Genomic DNA, 25430 nt, shown 5'->3' on the forward strand with positions numbered 1-25430 from the left:
ATGATACCTTCAGCTTTATTCTTCATTCTCAAGACTGTGTTGGCTATTTGGGGTCTTTTGTGGGTCCATACAAATTTTAAGCTACTTGTCTGTGAAAAATGTCATTTTATTTTGATAGGGATTATTACATTGAATGTATAGATTGTTTTGGATAGAATAGACATTTTAACAATATTAATTCCTTCATCCATGAGTGTGGTATATCCTCCCATTTATCTGTGTCTTCTTCAATTTTTTTCATCAATGTTGTATAGTTTTCAGAGTATAGGTCTTTTACTTTCTTGGTTAAATTTATTCCTAGGTATTTTATTCTTTTGGATGCAATTGTGAATGGGATTTTTTCACTTAATTTCTCTTTCTGATAGTACATTATTAATTTATAGAAATGCAACAGATTTCTATATATTAATTTTGTATGCTAGAACATTATTGAATTCATTTGTTATAATAGTTTTTTGGTGGCATCTTCAGGGTTTTCAGCAAGTAGTGACAGTTTTACTTTTTCCTTACTAATTGGAAAATGTCTTTTATTTCATTTTATTGCCTAATTGCTATGGCTAGAACTTCCAATACTATGTTGACAAAGAGTGGTGAGAATGAGCCTCCTTGTCCTGTTCCTGATCTTTGAGGAAAAGCTTTCAGCTTCTCGCCATTGAGTATGATGTTCGCTGAGTTTGTCATATATGGTCTCTATTATGTTGAGGTACATTTCCTTTACACCTACTTTGTTGAGAGTTTTTATCACAAATGGGTGTTGTATTTTGTCAAATACTTTTTCTGCATCTAATGAGATGATCATATGATTTTTATCTTTCATTTTGTTAATGTATATCACATTGATTGATTTCAACAATTCTTGCATTCCTGGAATAAATTCCGGTTGATCTTGGTGTATGATTCTTTTAACATATTGTTGAAATTGGTTTGCTAATATCTTGTGGAGGATTTTTGCATCTATGTTCATCAGGGATACCAGCTTGTAATTTTCTTTTTCTTTCTTTCTTTCTCTCTTTTTTTTTTTTTTTTTTTTTTTTTTTGTGGTGTTTTTGTCTGGTTGGTATAAGCATAATGATGGCATCATAAAATGAGTTTGGAAGTGTTCCCTTCTTTCAATTTTTTGGAATAGTTTGAGAAGTATAGGTATTAAATCTTCTTTGAATGTTTAGTAGAATTCATCAGTGAAGTCATTTGATCCTGAGCTTTTGTTCACTAGAAGTTTTCTTTTTAATACTGATTCACTGTCCTTACTAGTAATCAGTATATTTAGATTATCTATTTCCTCATGATTCAATCTTGAAAGGTTGTGGGTTTCTAGGAATTTATCCAATTCTTCTAGATTGTTGAATTTGTTGGTGTAGATTCATAGTAGTTGCTTATGATCTTTTGTATTTCTGTGGTATCAGTTGTAACTTCTCTTTTATTTCTGGTTTTATTTGCATTTTCCTTTTTTTAAAAAAAAATTTGATGTGTCTGGTTAAGGATTTGTCATTTTTGTTTATCTTTTCAAAGAACCAGCTTTTAATTTCATTTATCTTTTCTATTGTCTTTTTAGTCTCTATTTCATTTATCTTTGCTCTGATTTTTATTATTTCTTTCCTTCTACTAACTTGGGCTTCATTTGGTCTTCTTTTCTAGTGCCTTTAGATGTAAAGTTACTTATTCGAGATTTTTCTTGTGTCTTGAAGTAGACTTGTATCCCTGTGAACTTGTCTCATAACTGCCTTTGTTGCATTCCATAGATCTTTTAGATGTTTTCTTTTATTTCAAGTTTTTATTTAAATTCTCGTTAGTTAACATATATGGTAACATTAGCTTATTTGGTGTGTGTGTGTGTGTGTGTGTGTGCGCGCGCACGCGCGCGCGTGTGTGTGTGTGTGTGTGTATTTAGATCACTCCTGATTGTGGGTTGCCCCTCTGGGGGTGGGGTGTTTGGTGAGAGCATGTCTCTGCATCTCCTATCAGTCTTGATGTGGTGCTTTTATCCTTTGTTGTGGAACAGGTGTTCGGCTAGTTCTCAGGTTTTTTCACAGACTATTTTCCACATGTAGCTGTATATTTGTTTTGTCCATTCGAAGAAGTGAGTTCGGGTCTTCCTACCCTGTCATCTTGAATCTCCTCCTTTGAGTTTTCTGTTATTGATAAACCTAACTCTGCCTTCACTTGATATACCATTATAAAATAATTATGAATGTATTAAAACCACCCAAAATCCAAACCTGGGACCCATAACCTACTTAAAGGAAATCTTACACTGGAAAATATTTACTGAGTGTCTCAATATTCTATTCAGTCCATTAGGTGCCTTATATATTTGGGCCTACAGCATATGAGATAGATATTATCTCTATGTTACAAATAAGAACCCTGAGGTTATCCAACTTTATAAGATCACATAGCTAGAATGTGCTACAGTGACCCAAATCTGTTTCCTTAGTCCATTTCCCTTTTACACCGAAGTAAACATTGTTTGTAGGGGAGAATTATGCTAATATTGAATTTTTCGTTGTACTCAGTAGGATTGTGGAAGGCAATTCATTGTGATATGCTTGCTTTACTCCTTTTATAAAGAGTGCCTCAAAAAATTAAATAGTTAATATTTGATAATCTGGGAGCAGATTAATTATACTGAAGTTGTTGTTAAATTATGAATTTAGTTTTTAGAGCAGTTTTAGGTTCACAGAAAAATTGGGAAGATACAGAGATTTCCCATAACCCCCTGAACTCACACATGCATAGCCTCCCTCACTAGCAATATCCCTCACCAGAATGTTACGTTTGTTACAACTGATCAACCTACATGGACAATATCCCTCACCAGAATGTTACGTTTGTTACAACTGATCAACCTACATGGACCCGTCATTATCACATAAAGTCCATGCTTAACACTGGAATTCACTCTGAATGTTATACATTCTGAATGGATTTGGACAAAAGTATAATGACATGTATCCAGTATTATGATATCATACAGAATATTTTCACTGCCCTAAAAATCCTCCTGTTTCATGTATTTATCCCTTCCAAATCCCCTAGTTTTGAAAAAGGAGATACTTGTTCTTTTGTTGTTATTATGTGATTAATCAGTGTTCTTTTAGTATTTTTTATTACCTAAAACTCCTCCTGCAAAAAATGAAAAAGTTATGAAATTGCTGATATCTGTTTTTGACTTACAAAATGGCAGTTTTATATGAGTCACTCTGATGCTAAGGTAAAACCTTGAAGTTTCTATTTATTCCTACTCCTACCCACTCTCACACAATTTGGTGTGTATCATTACAATATCCTTTCTCTGTATGTGTGTATGTACCATAAATAGAATCATACAATATCAGTTCGTTTGCGACTTTGGTTGTTTCTTTAAAAACAGAATTGACTATGTTTTTTTTTTTAATTAAAACATTTAAAATTATTATTGAAGTGTAAAAAATTATTATTGAAGTATAATTGGCATATAATGTTATATTAGCTTCAGGTATACAACTTGATTCTGCAGTTCTATACATTACTCAATGCTCACCCCAATAAATGACTCACCATCTGTGCCTGTACAATATTACACTAGTACTGGCTATATTCCCTATGCTGTACTTTTCATCTCCATGACTTATTTTTTGTTTTAATTTTTTTAATGTTTATTTTTGAGAGAGAGAGACAGAGAGATAGAGCATGAGCAGGGGAGGGGCAGAGAGAGAGGGAGATACAGAATCCAAAACAGGCTCCAGGCTCTGAGCTGTCAGCACAGAGCCTGATGTGAGGCTCAAACTCACAAACCATGAAATCATAACCTGAGCTGAAGTCAGATGTTTAACCAGCTGAGCCACACAGGGACCTCCTCCATGAGTTATTTATTTTATAAGTGGAATTTTGTACCTCTTAATTTCCTTTATCTATTTCATTCCTCCTCCTACCTCTCTCCCTTCTGGCAACCACCAGTTTTTTCTCTATATTTAAGAGTCTGTTTTTCTGTTTGTTTGTTCATTTCTTTTGTTTTTTAGATTTCACGTGTAAGTGAAATCATATGGTATTTGTCTTTGTCTGACTTATCTCACTTAGCATAGTATCCTCTAGGTCCATCCATGTTGTCACAAATGTTAGGATCCCATTCGTTTTTATTGCTAACATTCTGTTGTATATATGTATGTATATGCCACATCTTTATCCACTCATCTATTAATGGACACTAGTGCTGCAATAGACATGGGGGAGCATTTATCTTTTTTTTTTTTTTAATGTTTATTTACTTTTTCAGAGAGAGAAAGAGTGTGAGCAGGTGAGGGGCAGAGAGAGGGAATCCAAAGCAGACTCCAGGCTCTGAGCTGTCAGCACAGAGCCTGAGGCAGGGCTTCAACTCACAAACCACAGGATCATGACCTGAGCCAAAGTCTGTAGCTTAACTGACTGGGCCACCCAGGTGACCCCGGGGGCATTTATCTTCTTAAATTAATGTGTACATTTTCTTTGGGTGAATATCCAGTAGTGGACTTACTGGATCATATGGTAATTGCATTTTTAATTTTTTGAGGAACTCCATATAGTTTTCCACAGTGGTTGCACCAACTTCCATTCCCTCCAGCGGTGCACAAGGGTTCCCTTTTCTCCACGTTCTCTCCAACACTTGTAACTTCCTGTCATTTTTGATACTAGCAGTTCTTACCGGTGTAAGGTGATAATTTATTTTGGTTTTGAGTTACATCTCCCGATGATTGGTGATGTTGAGCATCTTTTCACGTGCCCGTTGGCTACCTTTAGTCTTTTAAAAAAATGTCTATTCAGGTGCTCTGCCCATTTTTTAATCAGGTTGTTTATTTTTTTGGTGTTGAGTTGTGTGAGATTGTAACATATTTTGGATATTAGCGCCTTCTCAGATATATGATTTGCATATATTTTCTACCATTCAGGAGTGTCTCTTTTTATTGATTTCCTTTGCTGCGCAGAAGCTTTTTCATTTGATATAGTCCCATTTGTTTATTTTTGCATTTGTTGCCATTGCTTCTGGAGTCAGATCCAGTCAGGAGCTGCTTTGGAGGGGTGCCTGCAGAGGCAGGTGTGTTGAGTGGGGCACACAGTGCTAACAAGGTAGATGGAGAGTGTAGAGCTGGCTCCCACAAATGTCCTGCTGTCTAGATGGGGGTGGGGGGAGTGAAAGAGAAATGGCACCTGCCAGAACTTTCGCTCCCAGTGAAATCTCCTGTAGATCCCTGTGCCTCTGGTACGTCGATAAATCTTCACGTACACACCAGACAGTTTTCAAACTGCTGCTTCTGTGCTGTGTTTTCAGCGGAATTATTTAGTAAGCTGGCCTTTTAAGAGTAGGGACTACAGTTTTCTATTGCCTTAAGGCTCCCCTGGAGTTAAGCCTGTTAATTATGAAGCTCCTGGAATTAAGCCCTGCTGGTTTTCAGAGGCAGAGATTTTAAGGGAACTTTTCTTACCAGTGTGGGTCCTCATTGCCAGGACTGCCTGGGGGGTGGGGGGTCTGATCCTCTTGCATTTCCACGTTTGTGATGTCCAGTCCTATCTGTGATTAGTGCTGCTAGGGGTTTGGTTTCCAATCACATCTCTGCCTTTCTTACCTTTTTGTATATGGCGTTCTCTCTCTGACTAGCTGTGGAAGGCCTGTTCTGCCTGCCTTCAGGCCATTTTCAGTTCTGTAAATGTAGCTCTGATCCTCCTACTCCACCATCTACTCTCCTTCCTACAATGAGGCTCACTGAAGTGATCTTGGTATATTACCAAAAAACTTAAAATTCTGTTACTCATCTACTTATTTTATAGGTGTTTCTGACGCTACTATGATAAATATCAGTCTGCTTAATTATAGCCTCCGAAATCTCACCTTTATTCTTTGTTTTATGTTTATAGAAGACCTTTTAAATATAAACACATTTTCAAGGAAGGTGTGCCAGGGTTGACTTAATATCCATGTGAAAGAGTTGTTTACTCTCCAAATGCAATGACTAGATAGCTGCCTAAGCCTCCCTGCCTCAGATTTTTACAGATGGACTTTTGTTTACCTAAAGAGGAAATACAGAAGTCATTTTCTGCTAGAAAAAGGGAGAAAAACCATATTAAAATAGAAGTATAAAGCCACCTTACAATTTTATAATTTTTTTGTGTTTGTTTATTTTTGAGACAGAGACAGAGCATGAACAGGAGAGGGACAGAGAGGGAGACACAGAATCCGAAGCAGGCTCCAGGCTCTGAGCTGTCAGCACAGAGCCCGGCATGGGGCTTGAACTCACGAGCCATGAGATCATGACATGAGCCGAGATCAGATGCTTAAGCGACTGAGCCACCCAGGCGCCCCTACAATTTTAAACATAGTAATTATATTGATACTACCACTGCTACTGTTTTTTCCCATCAGTGTGAATAATGGAGAATATAAAGTGCTTTGTTCTCAATACAACTATGTCCATTTAAACAATAATACTCCATTGAATTATTACATATTTAAATTGAACGGTTCATATTAAAATTTTTTCCCAAGTCTTTTTGTGCAACATTTCAACAAAAAGAGGCAAGTTTCTGTTTGTAAGACCGTATCTAGAGATTCTTAAAGGAGTTCATTCTATTTTAAGATGAATAATATTATCTAGGGTGTGCATATTTGGACTCAGTGATTTGCTGCTTGCATACTATGCAGTGCTAATCTTTTCTTGCCTTTCCTCTTCAGACATGGTCCTTGACCAACAAGTAAGCTCAGGTCAGCTCAATGAAGACATACGTCACAGGGTCCATGAGGCACTGATGAAACAGCATCACCACCAGAATCAGAAAAAACTCACCAACAGAATTCCCATTGTTCGTTCCTTTGCTGATATTGGCAAGAAACAATCAGAACCCAATTCCATGGATAAAAATGGTAAATGTTTCTTTATTGTACTCTTTATGTTTATTATAGGTATCTGAAATTTCAAAGTGTCTCTAAATTCTTTAAAACGTATTTTATTTGAAAACATAGTTTTCAATTATTGTAGAATTATTTCTTTTATGTATGTATAGAGATATATACATATATCTCTATACACATATATATATATATATATATATATATATATATATATATAGTCTGATTATCAAGCATCAAACTATAGAAATTTTAACAAAGAATTTAAGTTTCCTGAAATGCTCATGAAAGAACGCAAAAGAACTTTTGTCTAATGAGAAGTTACGTACTCAAATGCAGTGAACGTTAAACCAAGCATCAGTTGTATCCCAATCAAAGTCTTAGTCCTTGTTCCACAACTTGAGAACGTAATGCAATGCTTTAAGTTATGGTTGTTTTGGTTAAAATGAAGAATGATCACCAGTTATTGTTTGTGGAAAAAAGATATTGATTTCATGTTGTTCATAGTCGGCAAATTCCATGAGAGATTATGATTGAAAAGACCAGCTGGTGGCTCTGCATATATGAAGCCTGATTTCCAGCTCGTAGGCTCATTGCTGTTTGCTGTGCTATGTCCACACTGTCCATGGAGCCACATGTACTTACTATCCACTCACACCACAGAGATGACACCAACCACTGTTTTTTTTAGCAATCATGCCTTACTCCTAGTAGTTTATGCTTGAAACTGTTTTCTCCTTCTTGTGTGGTTTGTTCTCTTCTTGCATCTATTTGAAACCTTCATCATTTGCACTAAGGAAGTAGCTTAGGAATCTCTTGTTGCATCCATCCTGGACATTAGTCTTGTGAAGGAAAATAAAGTTATCATGAGGATGATACAAATTTGTTAAATTTTCATCAGCTATAAAAGTTTCCAGCTTTAAAAGATAAAAAATTAATGAAAAGTAATTTCAAATGCTTTACTAGACAGACTGATTGCTACAAATGCACTAAAGCATGTATATTACTGCATGGACTATTTTATGTCATTTCACTTCTACTTTCAAAAGCGTTAGTGATGCCTTAAATACAAATGCATGAGAATGAGTTCTCTCCACATTTTGCTTTAAATAGGATTTTTAAACCAATTTTCCTACTACTGAATCAAACATATACTTATAAAAAATGCTATAATAAATCACTGAAGATGGTTAGATGTACTGTTGTTTCAGAGCATAGAACCAGTTCTTAATGGCAAAATGATTTTTGAAATACTTATTTGCTTTTTAAAAGACGCTTCAATAACAATGTAGGTCATTGTCATTATAGAGCAGTCTGTAGTTGTGCATATACAGGTATCCCCTGCTTTCTAAAAGTTCCCATTATGCCACTTGACTTTTATGAAAGACTTACATTAGTGCCTGTTTTCACTAACCAAGAGAAATCCAAAAAGGATTTTGTTTTTATGAAAAAAGCTATTACTGTACTAATGTAGGTCTTAAAAGTGAAGTGGCATAAGGCAAACTACCGCAAAGTGGGGGATGCTCTTCATGCATTTTAGCTTATAAAAGGTTTCATAGGAACACTTTACTTTTGCATAGTGATGGAAACCTGTAAAAAGTTCAGTAAAGCTCTTTATGACATATACCAGCTTGTATTTGTAGATTTCACTGGGCATTTTGAGAATTTATAACTTACTTTGAATCATAGCGCATATTTAAAATATATTCATATTCTAAATCATAATTTGCTTTAAAATATGTTATACATAAAAATGACGAAATGAAGCTTTTATATTCTGAGGCAATCTAAATGTAGTACTTTTATTATGCTTATAATACTAGTACTTATTTCGGTGTGATGATATAAAAAAACCAGACTCAGATATTTACTAATTTTCACATTGGGCTTATATCTACATGATTCTAAAGATCTTATTAAAATATTTCTGTGAACTAATTCTCTACCAATATAAGCACATTTTAAAAATTCTGCCTTCATTTCATTACTTTTAATAGAAATCATACCATAAAACCTATGTCTATAAGAAGGACATGTACTTATTTAAAAATTCAAGGCTTGTGGGCTGTGAACTAGCCATAATTTATATTTGAAATTTTCCTGGGGATAATGTTTACTATAAAATAATTTTATTGCATTTGTTCTTGGAGGGAAGAAGGTAATGAATTTACTGGATGATTAATTTATTGTAATATCATGTAGACTAGACACACTCCTTGTTACTGCTTTAAACTATAATTCTCTATAATTCTATAATCTATCTATAGACATATCTATATATATCTATAGATCTATCTACCTAGATAGATTTGGAAGGATGGGATATGATATAGATAGATAGATCTATAGATATATATAGATATATAGAATTCTGTAATAGTTCTACAATGATAGAATTATAATCAAGAATTATAGCCTTGAATCACAAGTCCAAGTATAGACACAAAGGAATACAAAGTTTTCTGAAAGCCTACTTTTTGCCTTACTGAGGCAAATGCTTAGTTTTTCTGAAAACTAAAATATGAGTAGTTCTGAAGTGATTCTGTCACTGTCTGTATAATCAGCCTTTATCTAAAACACATAGAGATCTCTCTGAGGCACACATTAGGGTAATAAAAACTTAGAAACATTTCTTTTTTTTTTTTTTGAAACATTTCTAATAAGATTCATATACCCAATTAAGTATTGTTGTAAAGTATGCTGTCAGAAATGGTTTTCTAAGCCTGGGCTTATAACACCTCCTTGTGACTCTGTTTTGCTTCTTCATACACTTTGCATAATTATGTGTGTTGAGAATTCTGAAAATATGTATAGACTTCACCAATTTAGAAATAAATCTCCTATCCAGAAGTGAAAAAAAGTGTGAAAGACCTTTATTACTAAGGTTCTCAATCTACTTAGGAACTCTAAAAACTGACAAATTCTAGATAAACAAATCGAAATTCATAGCCATAAATATAGATTTGACATTATTTCAACATATGCAAAAGGGATTTATTTTTTTGTGCAGTAGTACAGAGAGATGCAAAACGATTTCAAGAAATCCAAAAGGGTGAAAATAATATTCTTATTATTAAGAAAAAAAATCTCTTCAGCAGGGAATTGCTTGTAAAAAGATTGACTTTTTTCTTTTTAAGATTATAGAATAGGAAGTAAATGGAAAGCGGGTTTTATAGAAACTTGAAAACTAACGTTTTCCTTCGCCATCATAGGGATAGAAATAAGCCCCCTCTTATTTAATATACTTTCACTTTTGAGGCAAAACAGTTGAAATTCCCTCAAAAATGAGCTGATATTTATGTAAAGAAGTCTAAACGAGTCATATTAGATAAGGTTTCTGCTGCCTTAATTGACTTTTCCTTGAGCATATTACCTTGGTAGTAATCCCAAGGGTTAATTAAATTCAGTATTTCAGTCTGAGTTTCATGTGTGGATCTTCCCCATGTCATAGATTTAATTTGCAAGATAGTGATTTCCCAGCTCCTCTCTTCCCCAAGTCTGCACTATTTTGTTCATAACTTTTTTTTAGAGATTTGTGATAATTTGTCGGTCTCACCTCTAAATATGTTAGCTTTACTTTTTTGTGTAATTTTTTTCTTGGTGTTTTGCACATTCTCTTAAGGGCCAAGATACAGGATGCTATGGATCCACCATGCATTTTAATGCCACCATGCTGTGTTTAACTTTCACTTTTCATTAAGCATCAAAACTGTGAGAATTAAATGTCTGATTCTGATGTTTCAATAAAAAGTGACAGTTACATTTGGCAAAACAACAGCAAAAAATAATAGAAAAATAATATCTTCTTTAACATTAAAACCCTGAAAAAGATATGGGTAGAAAGTACTCAGAGTAAATATATCAAGAATACTCAAAGAATTCCTTGAAACCAGAAGGACTTTCTAAAAATAAAAATAAGACTTTTGTATTAAATGATCTGCAAAGTAAAAATATCAGGATATATATTTTATCATTTAGGTCATGCATTTGGTTACATTTTGAGACATTTGGACTACAAATTTAATATCAAGTATTATTACCCTACTGATAACATTTACATTTTTAAAAATAATTTGAGACTCTTAGTTTGCTCAGGTGTAGGCTTTTCTCATTCCACTGTGTTTACTAATAATCTATTTCTTTTCCTTAATATATCTTTTCTCCCCCCCCCCCCCATTATGAATACTTTCCAGTTGTATCTTTTATTTAGGATCTCAAAAGGAGTTACAGAGCAGAGGGTCTCTGACTTACTTTCAAAACCATAAATGACTGGAGAACATTTAGATTGGGAAGGATGGGATATGAGTTGATTCTTTAGGCCTGCATAGATTCCAGCTCTTAAAATAATGTACACATGTGTATTGTGAATGATTTTTATTTATGGCTTTTGGAAACCAGTTTTATTGCATTATAATCTCTTCTTTTTCCAAATGCTGTGCTTTTTATTTTCATACGTATAATGCTATTATGTGTTTAGATATTTATATGCTTTCATGTTTTTTAAATACTGTGGTCTCATAAGTAAGATACCAAAAATTTTAAAATTATATCTCATAACGTTCTATCTTTGAAGAAAAAAAAACTAGACCTATAATTCTTACAGTTGATCTTAGCCAAAAGACCAAGAAGCGATAGACTTATAATTCTTAGAATTACTTGAGAGAAAACATGTTGAAGATTTATGTAGGTGACAGAAGTAAACATTGTATAATAAAGATATTTTCCATTATTCCAAAAAAAAAATCAAGGTGACTGGACACAGTGATGGTTCTGTTAAGAGGCTATATTGCTACTGAGTTTTGAAATATCGAGAGTTGATATTAACAGCAAAAATATATCTAATATGATGTGTTTAAATTTGTTCTTTCTTATGTTAATTATTTTCAGGCATACTAATATTTCTCGAAGTTTAATTATGTGCATACTTTTTATGTTTTTGAAATGTAGCTCACCTAATCAACATTTTCTAAATATTTAGCCTTTCTTTCTTCATGTTTTCTATTCCCATGAATAAATGTATTGTTACACATGTATGTAACTTTGTCATTCATCTTTATATTTCTTTATTTTGCTCTGTCTTGTGTCTGTCTCTAACAGGCTCATCTCATCTCTGTACCTTCCTCATCTCCTACCCCTTGGGTACTCTAAATGCGTTGAAGGTTTCTGAGGTAGTGTAAATCAGCTTGGTCTCTAGGTTAATAGTAACGTACCTTTATGTCTTCATCCCAGTTTCCTTCAATACACATGAGTTTCAGTGGATTAAGCAGTAGCAGATAATGGTATACTTGAGCAATGTATTATTCTCCTCTTGATTTGAATTTGGCCACATAGAAATGTAAAAGTTGCTGTTTGACAATACTTACCTACATAATTTATTTAAAGAAGAAGAAAACTATAGGTAAGGGATTAACTGAGTTAATATAATGCTTAACAGATAATTTGAGAATGTATTTTACAGTCGTGTTTCCATAATGAGATAGTTTAATGACAGTGACATCACTTGAAGTTTAAAAAAAATGGTACTTTTGATATAATCTCATGTTCCTTCCTCACAACTTTATGAAGAGGGAAATGACTATGCCAGTCTCACAATGGACTTAATGAAAAATTTATGAAGTAACAAGTAGAAAGGCAGAGCTTTCATTTTCTAATTAGTTACTTGAGTTACTCTCAGTTTTCTCCTAAGCTTGTCCCACATCTTTTACACTTTACCTTGGAAAAATTCATGGTCTATAACCACTTGTTATCTGGCTGATATATGCTCCCTCATGGAAGCCCAGAGGAAAAAATGAATTCATGACTCAAAGGAAAATTAATTCAAGCAGTTGCTAAAATGAGTACTACGTACTATGCACTTTAATTAATAAGATGTATGACAAATATTAAAATTTTGGATTTAAGTGGTGAACTAGTTGAGTTTAAAAGCCTAGAAAAATATACATATGTAGGATGAAGTTAGGTGTCTGAAATGTTTACGTTGAAATAGTCATGACCATTTCCTAGTTAATACTAATGGTGTCCACTTTTCATTAGTTTTTGGATAATTTACTCTAAATATAATTAGGTTATGAGTCAATAAATGTCTCCTTTTTTTGGATAGTCATCTTCATGCCTCAAAACTATTGACGTAATTATAATAACAGATGTGATTAAATATGGCAATGACATTTATTTATAGGATACATTAATGTGGATAGTGGTCAATGGGCAAAATGAAGGTAATATTAAGAAATAGACAAAAACGTGTATGTTTGCAAGCATTGTGACATTGTGATTAAAAAAAGTATCATAAAAAAACAGCATTCATAAAGCTTCCACACACATATGTGAGTGCTAATCCTAACTTTATACGATTTTTTCCTGGCGGCGAAAATATCCTAGCAAATTCTTTGTTATTTTTTTAGAAAACATTTTCACTTTTGGTTGAAGGTACAGTCCTCTACCTGAAAATTGTCATTCTGTGAATTACTATTGTTTGAAACATCACAGAGAAAATAAGGAATGCCCTTTCAAAACCTCTGATTTTTCTTATATAACAGTATTTAAGTTAATAAAAGTTGTCTTGAAATCCAAGCCCTCCCCCTTCTTCTGAAAGTCAATAATTGTTGGAATAAAGTAAAGAGATCATTGTTTACAAAGATAAAGACTATAGTTATAGAATTTATTTTGATTTATGGAATTTTTGGTCATCCAATAGACTGATTCATAATTTGTTATATATATATATATATATATATATATATATTGGGGAATATAGATGGATCTAGATATAGAACAATATTTTAAGCCCCTTAAAGGCTTCTCTCTTTTCAAAATAACCCAAACTAAACTTGTCATTTTAATTTTTAAATAATAATATCTATATACTTTTTTTGCATCCTGCCAAGTTTTCAGATGCTGCCTTGAAGATAAACATATTTAATGTCTATTGTTTCAGTTTAACAAATTAACATACATATTAAGAAAAAAAATTTGGAGTTCTCTTTAAACTTTGCAGGACTGATGATGTGATTAAATATATTCATTACTGATATTTACTACTATTATTTAACTATTACCTCTGAAATGTAAAATATATCAAATTTGTGGTTTATATTTCTATATCATAGGCCAGTAGTTTCTATGCCTTTTTCCTGTGTCAGCATACATTCTGTATACATCTGTAGAATCTAGAACTTGCAAGAAATTTCCTGTCATCATCTACTCTGTCTCCTGCTAATTAAAACTGTCCACTAGGTCATTATCCATATCACTTCAAATAGTCATAGAAATAGAACTCGAATCTCTTCCTGATTACCACCTTTATGAGATAATATTTTGTAAAATTTTCATCACCTTAGAACAAGAATAGCATAGAGAACAATGAATCTCAAAATGTTAATATTTATAAGAGGAAATACTAGTGCCCGTGTTTAAAAGATATCACATGAGCTGGAGTTAATTTATAAAATATTCTGCTTTTAAAGTATATATGTGAAAACATAGGCTATCCAGTTTATTCAGATATTAAGTTACAGCGCACTGTCTATCCCATAAAATCTCTTTGAAGTTGGTGACTTCGCATTGGGTTGACCCTCTTTTTGCATGTATTTACTGATCGAATTAAATAATTGTCCCTCCATGTAGTTTTAAACCACATGAAATAAATTATTATAAGAAAGCTGATATATGTTTATTTAATTTTTCCATGCCTTGAATGTCACCACTCAATTTTATACAACATTCAGTAAATTTAGGTTTAAATACATCTAATGTTCTAATTCATGAAAATATGGAGAAATGATGTGAAACTGGTGATTGAAGACATCTGTTAGCACAAATGCATTATGTAAAAGGTTTTTTTTTTTAAGATTACGGTTATTATTTTGAGAATGATAAATGAAATGGCTGCTAATGAAAAGTTCACAGTCGTAGCTGCACAGTGCAGTTAGAAATGGGAGAATGAAAATAACTGATGCAGCTTAAGTCTGTTGTTTCTCTGAAGTTCCTATTTTTCTTGGAATATGATATAATCAGAATGTGCACACATAGTTTGAGGTAAATTCACTTGAAAATTCATTTTTAAAATCTTCACCATATTATTTTACTTTGTTTAGCGAAAGCAGAGAAATATTTAAGTTTTGGAAGAACCTTAAGTCCATTACTTTCTGGCAATAAAACAATTTTAAAATAAAAAAAAAATTGTACCTATTAATAAATGACCACTGCCTGAGAGCCTTAACAGTTCCCAAAACAAAATTATAGTAATATTTGAAAGTAAATTATTAGTATTTTAAGTCACACTTGGTAATTTCTAGGTAACGAGGAGTAAGTGGGATTTCAGGAGAGAGTTTAAAGAAAAGGTCCTATTTGTATATATACTAGGAGTTTAGAGAAGTCCAGATAAGCACAGACTCTAGTAACTAGAAAAGATGAGAGTAAAGGTGAACTTTGAATAAAATTGGGATTTAGGTAGATACAGAGAAGAGGCGGGCAGAGAGGAGAGAGTACTCCTAAGACTGAGGAGAATAAGAGCAGTAATTTGGGGTCATGAGTTATGGTCATAAATATGGTCAAGGCTTCAAAGCTGGTTCGTCATTACTGATTTCCCAGCAAAAGTAACAAGTGAGGATAGGGAGAGATTTTGGAAGAAGAAGAAAGACACAAGTGAAATTAAGCAGAGTTAGTTAATTTTTATCATTTAATTGCAGGGTTTGGGCAGATTTCAGATAAGTTGTGATTGAAAAAAGATGTTTCATATTTAGTGAACTGGAATTTAAATACACATTGTCATATCCCCTCCTCTACTGTCCATTTATTTAACTATTGTCATAATCTTCCTAATGGGAAAAAGACTACAAAGTAATGAGGTTGCTGGTTGGTGTTAATGGAAGACTAATGCAATTCAAGGTTATTGATCTTTTCCCATGCAGACCAATATCAGTACGCTTATATAATTGTGTAGTAACAAGGATAAAATCATATTCAAAGTGTTAGTACTGAGTAAGGGAAGGGTATTTCTAATTAGACCTCTCATAAAGAAATCTCTAAGTGTTATTGTCAAAGAATTTTTTCTCGTTTTTTTCAGATGCACCAGAAGTCATCAATAAGTTGTGTACTTTTCAGATATTTCCTTTAAAAAAAAAAACTTTACATTTAAAATTCTTCAGGTTGAGCTTAAGTCGTAATAGATATCTATCCTTTCATGAATATATGTCATCTATACCTGTCATTAGTTTTGGATGAAATTTAGAAATCAGTGATGTTTCCAAACCAGGATTAGATTTAAATATTTTGTAGCTGATTTTCTTTATAGAGAATAACTTTTAGTTATTGAGTTTTAATCTAAGGATTGGCTTTCTTTTTCTTGACTGAATTCTCCCATTTCTATCTGTAACTAATAAATAAGAGTTTTGTATTGATATAGATCTATTTATATTGACCTTTCATGCTTACCTCATAAACTCATTAAGAAACCTCTGTTAGCCTAGATTAATTCATTTTTCACTCAATCTGTCTAGAATTCTGTAAGTAATTGTTTGTATTCTGTAATAACAATTTCTTTTAGCAGGTCAGGTTGTTTCTCCTCAGTCTGCTCCAGCCTGTGTTGAAAATAAAAATGATGTGAGCAGAGAAAACAGCACTGTTGACTTTAGCAAGGTAAGCTTTTCTCTCTCTCATTTAAGTAAGCTGCTGAATTATTACTAGACATTACTACCCATTTTAAGAGGTGTTGACACAACTTTTTGCATGCGCTGTTTTGGTTTCTTAGCCAAAGCTTGATCCTGTAATAGATGATGTTAGCATTTAAGTTCACATGTAACATTTTGCTTATTCACAAAACCAAATGTGTAAGTTTTATGTACCATCTTCAGGTTTCAGCCACTTGGTATAATGTATCTCCTGTAGAAAGAGAGATGACTTCACAGACAATATCACAGAAGTTTATTGATGAAAAGGTTTGCTGGTTATTTTTTTTCAAAATCATTTTTCCTCTGTGGAAAAACAAATCATATGAAGATTCATCATGGTAATGTAGCAAAGCATTAGTGTAGGGAAACACTAGAATATAATAAGGCAACAGAATTTTGAATAAAACATGATAAAAACTGACTCTGTTGGGGGATACATCTAAGTAGAGACAATTCAAATGAAATCATTTACCTGAACGTATTCTAAGAAAATAGAATACATGTGATTTTGGTCAGCAAATTCTTGACATTGTATATGTGCTATTGTAGGTTATGGCAAACTAACGCTTGAACAGGAAAGAGGAGTTTCCCTGTTAACGAAAACTAAAGAGAGTCAACAATCCTCTTTATCTGAGTGGCTGAAACAGTCCTAACCCAGAGTGATTTCTTTTCCCCCTAAAATGCTTAGCACTGGCAATCACTTTAACAGTGGGAGGAGGTGGGAAAGGGAGGCAGAGCAGAGGAAGTTGCCTGCATCAAGCTTCTGAAGATTAATGGCCATCAGCTCCTTGTTGCTGTTTCAGAATGCCTCTGCCAATGCCCAAGTGGCCTAGGTCTAGTCATGTGCATGTTCTCCCTCTGGTGCCTGGCGAAGTCTCCGTGGGAGCATGGTGTACCAGCTTAAGTCTGTTAATTATGCGTGCAGGGACTGGGAGGCCAACAAAAGGGGCATACTAGTCCCTGTGGGATGAAACAAAGGCATGAAAAAGGACCTCCACACCAGCAAGAGAGAGAGGTGAGGGCACACTCGGGCTATGTTTCTCCAGTGGTTCAAAGCTCATTTCACCGTATGGAGGCATGTGATTCAAATATTAAGCCAGTTCAAATGTATTCCATTTGCCGCTCCAAAAAACACATCTTTTTAAAGCATCACATCTTCATTCATCTGCAAGTTGGAACAAAATTGTCAGAAACTGCCATATATTTAATTTCTGAAATTCTTCATTTGAAACAATATCTTAAAAGCAGTGACATAAAAAGTTGCTTACCTATTTATGCAGGCATTAACAGTATAACAAGGGCATATTTAACATTCTCAAAAACAAGGATAATAATTCACATCCCTTCAAATAAACTACCTTTTAACTTGTTTAAAGGATATAACCCCTTGACACTGAATTTTATATCTCCATATCATTTTGCTTTTAGTTCTCTGACCTATCTTTGCAGCCTTCACCAATGCTTTATCACATTTGAAAGCAAATGAATACTGCCCGTTGGAGACGGTAGTCTTATGTTCAGGTCCCCCAAAACAATTAGAACTACAGAAGAGAGAAAAGATATACATTCTTTCCTTTAACCCTTTTCTTCCTTATTACATTTCCAATTGCTGGTCCATTTCATCTTTTAACAGGCAAGTGAAATTTTTATAGCCCTCTACTCAGTGCCAACCATCTATATTCCTCAGTGTTTCATGCATATCATGGAGCACTGGAAAGAACGTGGCTTTTGAGGAAGAGAATCAGTTCATGAATTCTAACTCCAGCGTTTATAAGCGATCTGATCTTGGAGAAGTTCTCTGAACTTCAGCTTCCTTATTTGTAAAATAAGAATAACAATACCTATTTATAATTTTGTTGTAAAGATTAAATGAGAATATATACACAGAGCCTGGCAGAGTGCTCAGCATATAGTAGATGTTCAGTAAAATGTGGCTGCTGTAGTAGTTGTTGTTGTTGTTGTTAATATTAGTGGAAATAGTAGTATCAAAAATAAATACTAGACCAGAATATAATATATTTTGGTCTTCTCTGGATGTCTCATGCCTTGAACAGTGCTTGAGATGTATTTGTTGAATAAATCCTATGAGATTTAATAGAATTTAAGCCTTTAGTTCTGGAACTTTTTTCCAAGTAATACTTTTTACCTTATAAACTGGGAGGGCGGAGTAATAGGGTTGGGGAAAATCACATGTGATCCATCATTATGGAAATAAATTTTCATGCCAGATTTTATAGGTACATGAGGTAAAGTTTTTTTTGTTTTTGTTTTGTTTTGTTTGTTGTTATTTTTAGCTCTAATGACTTCACTTTGATAGTGAATTTGCTCAAAGCTCGGCTAGTCTCCAGGTTACTGTGTCTATGTAAAGATTTAAGCTTTAATGTTTAGATTCCAAAACCCATTAGAATTTTGAGATGTTAAGGACATGTGACTTGATCATATATCTTTGGTATATTCCATCTACATTAAAAAAATTTTTTTTAATGTTTATTTTTGAGAGAGAAAGAGACAGAGCGTGAGCAGGGGAGGGCCAGAGAGAGAGGGAGACACAGAATCTGAAGCAGGCTCCAGGCTCTGAGCTGTCAGCACAGAGCCTGACACGGGGCTCGAACTCATGAACTGCAAGATCATGACCTGAACCGAAGTCAGACGCTTAACCAACTAAGCCATTCAAGTGCCCTCAATCTACATATTTTTAACCCTTCCAATGGATAAGCTCACTAAATTCATTAACTTAAGGAATGTTTTTGAACATAATCTGAGTTATCAGGTTTTTGCTTCCCACAATGCTTTTAAAAAGCAGATGTGTGAAAACACTCCATATCTCTTTGTTTTTTAAACTGACATGGAGATGACTATTTTAGTGTTTCTCAGATGTTGGTAATGTTTCTTTTATTTCAAAAGATCCAAAGAGGACTTCATATTATTTTCTATGTAGAGAGAACTTTCCTCTGCATCTGTCTTTAGTATGTGAAACGTACTACAGTGAGTTGGATTATTAAATCCCTGAACAGTAGAAAACCTTGGAAATCTTCTCATTTAGAAAGTGAGAAAGCTGAATCCCAGAGAGAGTAAGAGAGCTGCTCAAGATCACTGGCTGGTTAGTGTCACAACACCATTTCTGCCCCAGAGAATCCCTATTAATTTTCTTGTGCTTTCTATAATGGCCTTAAGACTTAAGCTTTCTCCCTGAAGTCCCATCAGCATTTCCTTCCCGTCTCAGCATGTGGCTTGTCCAGACACTTCTTGTTTCACCATGATCTTCTGTCTAACCTTGTTCCCTAGAGATATACCTGTTTCTCACCCACGGCTTAAGTACAAAATGCCCAGCATAAAGCATCTTTCCCTTCTCAGCATAAAGGTCTGGAGAGCCCAGAAGCCTGAGTGTACATCCATATTCATAAGAGTATAGCTTGATTTCTTCAAGGTCCTGTTCAGAGAACAAGAAAATCTCAGGGTTTCTTTATGCTCATTCCAAGTGTTTGAGTCCACGTGAGGATTGTCTTGGAGACAATTGTTATATTAAAAGGTTTGATTGTCAGATAAGGTTCTTATGAACAGTATATTAGCACAAATACAAAAATATAGGGCTAATCCAGGAACAATATAATATGTAATTGTATAATGCAATAATATAATTAGATGATGTGTTATATAATCTCTTACCCCCAAATATATGACTACTCCAAGAATAATAGAATGTAATGAGTATAATATAATGGCTACTCCAGATAAGCTATAAGTTATTACATTTCAAAGCAAAAGATAAATTTGCTAAACCTCAAATTCTGTGTATTTTAATGTTTTTTCTAAACAACAGACATAAATCAAGATATATTAGGTATTATGTAATACAAAAATAATTCAAATGCTAGGACTGTATATTTCCTTTTATAAATTTGACTATTTTTAGCACACTATGTACTCATTAATTAATTAAATTGCATCTTAAGGCATTTATTTGTATGATTGCCACCAGTCTGAGGCACAGACTTCACTAGTGAAGCCTATGACATTTGCCAAACAATAAATAAACTTATAGAAAGTTTTGGGTGGAATTTAAATTTCTCAGTAAAGTTATGATGGCTATTACCAATATAATTCCTATTTATCATTTGTAGATTTTCTTTTTTTTTTAATTTATTTATTTTTTTAAAAAAAATTTTTTTTTCAACATTTTTTTATTTATTTTTGGGACAGAGAGACACAGAGCATGAACGGGGGAGGGTCAGAGAGAGGGAGACACAGAATCGGAAGCAGGCTCCAGGCTCCGAGCCATCAGCCCAGAGCCTGACGCGGGGCTCGAACTCACAGACCGCGAGATCGTGACCTGGCTGAAGTCGGACGCTTAACCGACTGCACCACCCAGGCGCCCCTCATTTGTAGATTTTCTTAAAGAGCTTTTTTCTTAGTTTAAATTTTGTTCCAGTGTATTAACATTGTGTAATTGTTATTTCCATTGGGAGAAAAAAACTTTGTTGTTTGTTAGGCTCGAAGATGAAAATATACTATGTTTTTCTCACAGGGCTAATAGTGTATCTTTTATTCCCTTCTTGAAAATGTATGCATTATCATAAAATTGTAAAGCATTACCAATTTAAAGCATTTTCAAAGTGTGCATTTCTTGTAGCTTGAAAAATAAATACAAAAATATGATAAAAATTTCCATGAAATTTAACCTTCCAGTATTAAGATAAATAAATACTTTGTATCTATAAATTAAGGATTCTATAAAAGGAAAATATTTACCATATGATATCCCAATGTATATGTTTTATGAGTTTACAGATTTATATTTGGAAGTATATTTGTAGTTTGAAAATTTTGCAATTTATAATACTTGTCATAATTTTTTATAGGCAGTTTTGGTTTGTTAAATCATTTTTCTTTTTCTTTAAAATAGAACATTGGTTCTGTTTACTATTTTTAGTGGAGTACTGAAGATTATTTTTATGTTTAATCCTTGTGATAAAATGTATATGTCACATAATAGTATTTATGTTTTATGACACTCATATCTTACAGAAAAATTAAGTAGTTATAATCCTTCCAAATAGCTATGCTGAGGTCTTGATTTCTGAAAGCAACATATTAAATGTTGTCACTACAGTCTGGTGGTGGACTTCCTAAGGTCCTCATCCAAAAGTTTTAATTTTTTTCATTGTAAACTTCTCAGAAAAAATCTTTTCAAATCATTAAATTTGCAAAAGAAAAAAATCCAAGCCTCACCTATATTTACTGAAGCTCTTTTCTCTCTTCGCACCTATTCCGACTTTGATCTTGGGCCCCCATTTCATTCACATGAGAGCATAAACCAGTTACTATAGCAGATATACTCTTACTCTCCCTACAAAAAGGTATCTATAAAAAGCAACTCAAATGAATTAGAAACAAGAAATAGGCCTTGTGAAATTGACTTTAAAGTCATTGCTTAGTTTTCACTGAGGCCCTGACCATTAAAAATTGATATTTACTTTTGACAGTGTTTTACAATCATTTTTCAGACTTCGCCTTTTAAGCATTTTTTTCTTGTAAATGATCGCTTTTGTTTTGTGTTCATTCATTTCAACCACAGACATCTCATACCAGAAATTCAACTCTGCCCGTTCAGCAACGTCAAATGTTAATACATTTATTGTTTTCTTTACTTTGCTATATTTAAATTCTAATGTCTGATGAGAAATGAAAATTGAAGAGTGGTCAGGCCAAGTATAGAATGTGAAGGATATAGAAAAACTAGAAGAAAGATAGACTAAAATCATAATTTATACTGTAAAGAGAAACATGAGTATATTTCTTTTGAAATAGGCATATTTTGAGTATTAGTTGAAATATTTTGTCACAAAATTAAGATAATGTAATATAAAAATATTTAAGCCTATTGGCAAATACTAATTAAATGATGATTAAAATATATTCATCTAATTGAGCACACATGCTTTTCTCCCTGAAAATTTCAAGATTGCTGATGCTGAAGAAGCTTCTTTTAAAAACATTGAATAGAGAAAGTAGAGTATTCACCTTCTATATGAGAACTTCGAAAAACACACAAGAAGAAAGTTATTATTTTTAAAGGGCAAATGAGATGTTTAACTATGTTAAAACTTGATTTACATATTATTTATATAAGTTATATTTATTTCACCTATGTTTATTGATGGGTTACCACTTGTGAAGCACTGTGCTGGGATATGACTTAGCAAATTTTGGTTTATCTTATTTTACTTTGTGATGCTCTCAGGTTGATCTGCATTTTATGAAAAAGATTCCTCCAGGTGCTGAAGCTTCAAACATCTTAGTTGGGGAATTGGAATTCTTGGATCGAACTGTGGTTGCGTTTGTGAGGTTGTCTCCTGCTGTATTGCTTCAAGGCCTGGCTGAAGTCCCAATTCCAACCAGGTAAAAAGTATAAGAGCATCTTTTGCATTTTTCTGAAACCATTTTTTTTTTTTTTTTTTGGTAAAAGAAATTGTCCAAAACCAAAACAAGAAAACAAAGAGTAAATAAGTATAATTTCCTCTGAAAGTTCTCCTAGAAACAAATGTGAAATGCACAAAATTGTTCCTTCTTGTTTGTGGAAGAGGAGAAAAATACTTTAAAAATTATTCTGTTCTTTCCTCCTTTCTCTCAAACTCCGATGTTTTCTGTTAGGCATGCTCCTCATCTCTGAATACCCTGGTCAATATCACCATACAAATCCTTTCTTATAATGTTGATAAAAAGGGTAAAGTGTTGGGCTGTCCTCAAGGATTGCAATGTGGCTAAAAATTGATTGTGGGCTGAAGAGAGGATCCTGTATATGAGTGTGGTCAGACTCAGAAAAGTAAAAGTTTCATAGCTTATGCTTTAATTAGTATGCCTTCCAAATGCATGCAAGTGCCATCATTAAGAGAGGCCTTGCTCTATCTAATGTAGTGTGTATTTCCATCCCAGGCATATATGTGTTTCCCATGCAGAGTCTGAAGAATTATTGGTAGTAGCATCATGGTACTGTTGTTGAAGTCAAATCAAAAGTGCAAATTTAATTTGATTACCTAAACATATTTTTTCATTCAACTATACATAGAAACTAACAACTTAAGGATAATACGAACTGAATTACATTGTTTATAGTTTATCTCTATTTTATAAATAAAATATATGTCCATGGGCAAAACTGTGGAGAAAAGAAAAGAACATTAACTTCAGCATGTTAGGTTCCTAGCGATTCATTCAGTGGACCTTGTTTTCTTCCCTTTCCCTCCCATTAAATGTGATTCCTGTATACAGACAGCTATTTACTCCATCTGCATTCATATAGCAAAACATACTTAAGGAGGGCCCCTTTCCCCCATGATTGGTGCCCTCTGATTGATGCAACTGTTCCAGATGCTTTAGTATCCTTCCACTTCCAAACACTGAATGCCTCAGCCAATTTAAAAATGATGAAAAGTTCAGGTTCTTGGTTTGTAAAATACGTTTCCTCCATGGATCTTTGGCCTTAACTAAAAACATAGCATATTATATCACTCTGTGCTTTGCTGGTGGATAAAATATTCCAAAAATGTGGACTAGTTTAGCCAGGAGAGGCCTCATTCCATAAGAGCTCAGCAAAGGGAAGTGGGATCTGGTGACCCTATCCCTGAATCTGTGACAGGAACAGATTTGAGGCAGGAACCTGGTTACCATTCAGGTTGTAGGAAGAAGTGTCCGTTCATCCTTGGGAGGGTTCCCAAGACTTCTGATACATGCCAACTTTTATTAAAAACAGGGAAGAAAACTTGAGCACATTAACGTGGCATCTGACTCTCTGATTAGACCGCATTTTTTCTATATACAACTTGCAACCTATTCAGAGTTTCTGGGAATTTGGACTTCAGGTGTCAGATATCAGACTTACTAATTGTAGAGGTATTATTTTAGTAGTTTAAAATTCCTTTTCAGTCCTCCAAGCAGTGAATTCTTGTTCCACCATTTAGGAAGGTGTCTGATGAAATTCTGCGTCAATGATGGCTATTTATGACAATGATAGTTCCTGTATTTCAAAGGAGAGAAAAGAAAAATTCCCAGGAGTAGAGAAAAGCCTTAATGGGGTTACATACCCTCACTTTGAAAACTGTCAAGGTTTAGGTGACCTCATTTCATACTGACAGAGCAAAATATGTGTAGAGAACAATGGAGGAAAAATTAGGGGCACAGTAGAGCCACTGTGTAAGGGAGAGATTAAAAAGACTAGACTGTTTAGTTTGGAAAGGTGAAAAATGGAAGAAGATTAGTTAGACAAGTAGAATAAAGAAAGCTGTTCAAGGTTCCTAATTATTCTTTCTTCGGAGGACAAAGGGCACACCATGAATATAATAGCACACATAGTAAAAATGTCAGAAAATAATTTTTTAGGACTTTATAAATAGCCCATGAAGTGGAAACCTGAAAAACAGCAAGATGTACATAGGTTATAAAATTTCTTAAAAGTATTATAGTTGATAAAGCACCTGCCACCACAGTAAGCTGGTCCTCTTTTAAATGTGTAGTAGACATTTCTGTATAGTAGAAATTGACTTGGGTTCAGGTAAAACTAACACAAAAAGATCGATGTCAGACTCTCTAAGACTGTGCAATATATGCTTCGTGTAAAAACATGTACAATCTTTAAAGTTTATAGTTAAATGAAAGGTAGGAGTATAGTATCTGATTTGGTATACCTTATAAAGCTATTTAGTCTTCACATGTAAGAACATAAACCGTTTAGCAAATTAATACCACTGAATTATATTGCAGAATATAGGGCATTTTAAAATTTTCTCAATTTCTCTGCAGCATTGACCTTTTTCAGAGACAATTGCCAGAGTCCTCCAAAACTAAAGCGTGTATAGATTTCTTCAAAAGCTCCAGTTGTGACGATGAGTTTGCTAGACTTTCAGTCTAAT

The 25430-nt window shown here is 33.6% G+C and overlaps 1 protein-coding gene across 7 annotated transcripts in view; it reads left to right on the forward strand.

The window, feature by feature from the left end:
* The window catches only part of SLC4A10 (solute carrier family 4 member 10), a 300561-nt gene that overhangs the window by 180435 nt on the left and 94696 nt on the right, over positions 1-25430 (forward strand). For 4 of the 7 annotated variants that reach the window (XM_025912673.2, XM_086718748.1, XM_086718749.1 and 1 more), the window contains 4 exons: positions 6680-6868; positions 16401-16492; positions 17450-17539; positions 22766-22923. In XM_025912673.2, the coding sequence (XP_025768458.1) occupies positions 6680-6868; positions 16401-16492; positions 17450-17539; positions 22766-22923 (529 nt within the window). The remainder of the gene's footprint in view (positions 1-6679; positions 6869-16400; positions 16493-17449; positions 17540-22765; positions 22924-25430) is intronic. The other 3 variants (XM_025912675.2, XM_025912674.2, XM_025912676.2) reach the window with 3 other exon arrangements.

This window comes from Puma concolor, chromosome C1 (assembly GCF_028749965.1).
Source record: "Puma concolor isolate L17-30 chromosome C1, mPumCon1.1.hap2, whole genome shotgun sequence".
Classification (NCBI taxonomy): Eukaryota; Metazoa; Chordata; class Mammalia; order Carnivora; family Felidae; genus Puma; species Puma concolor.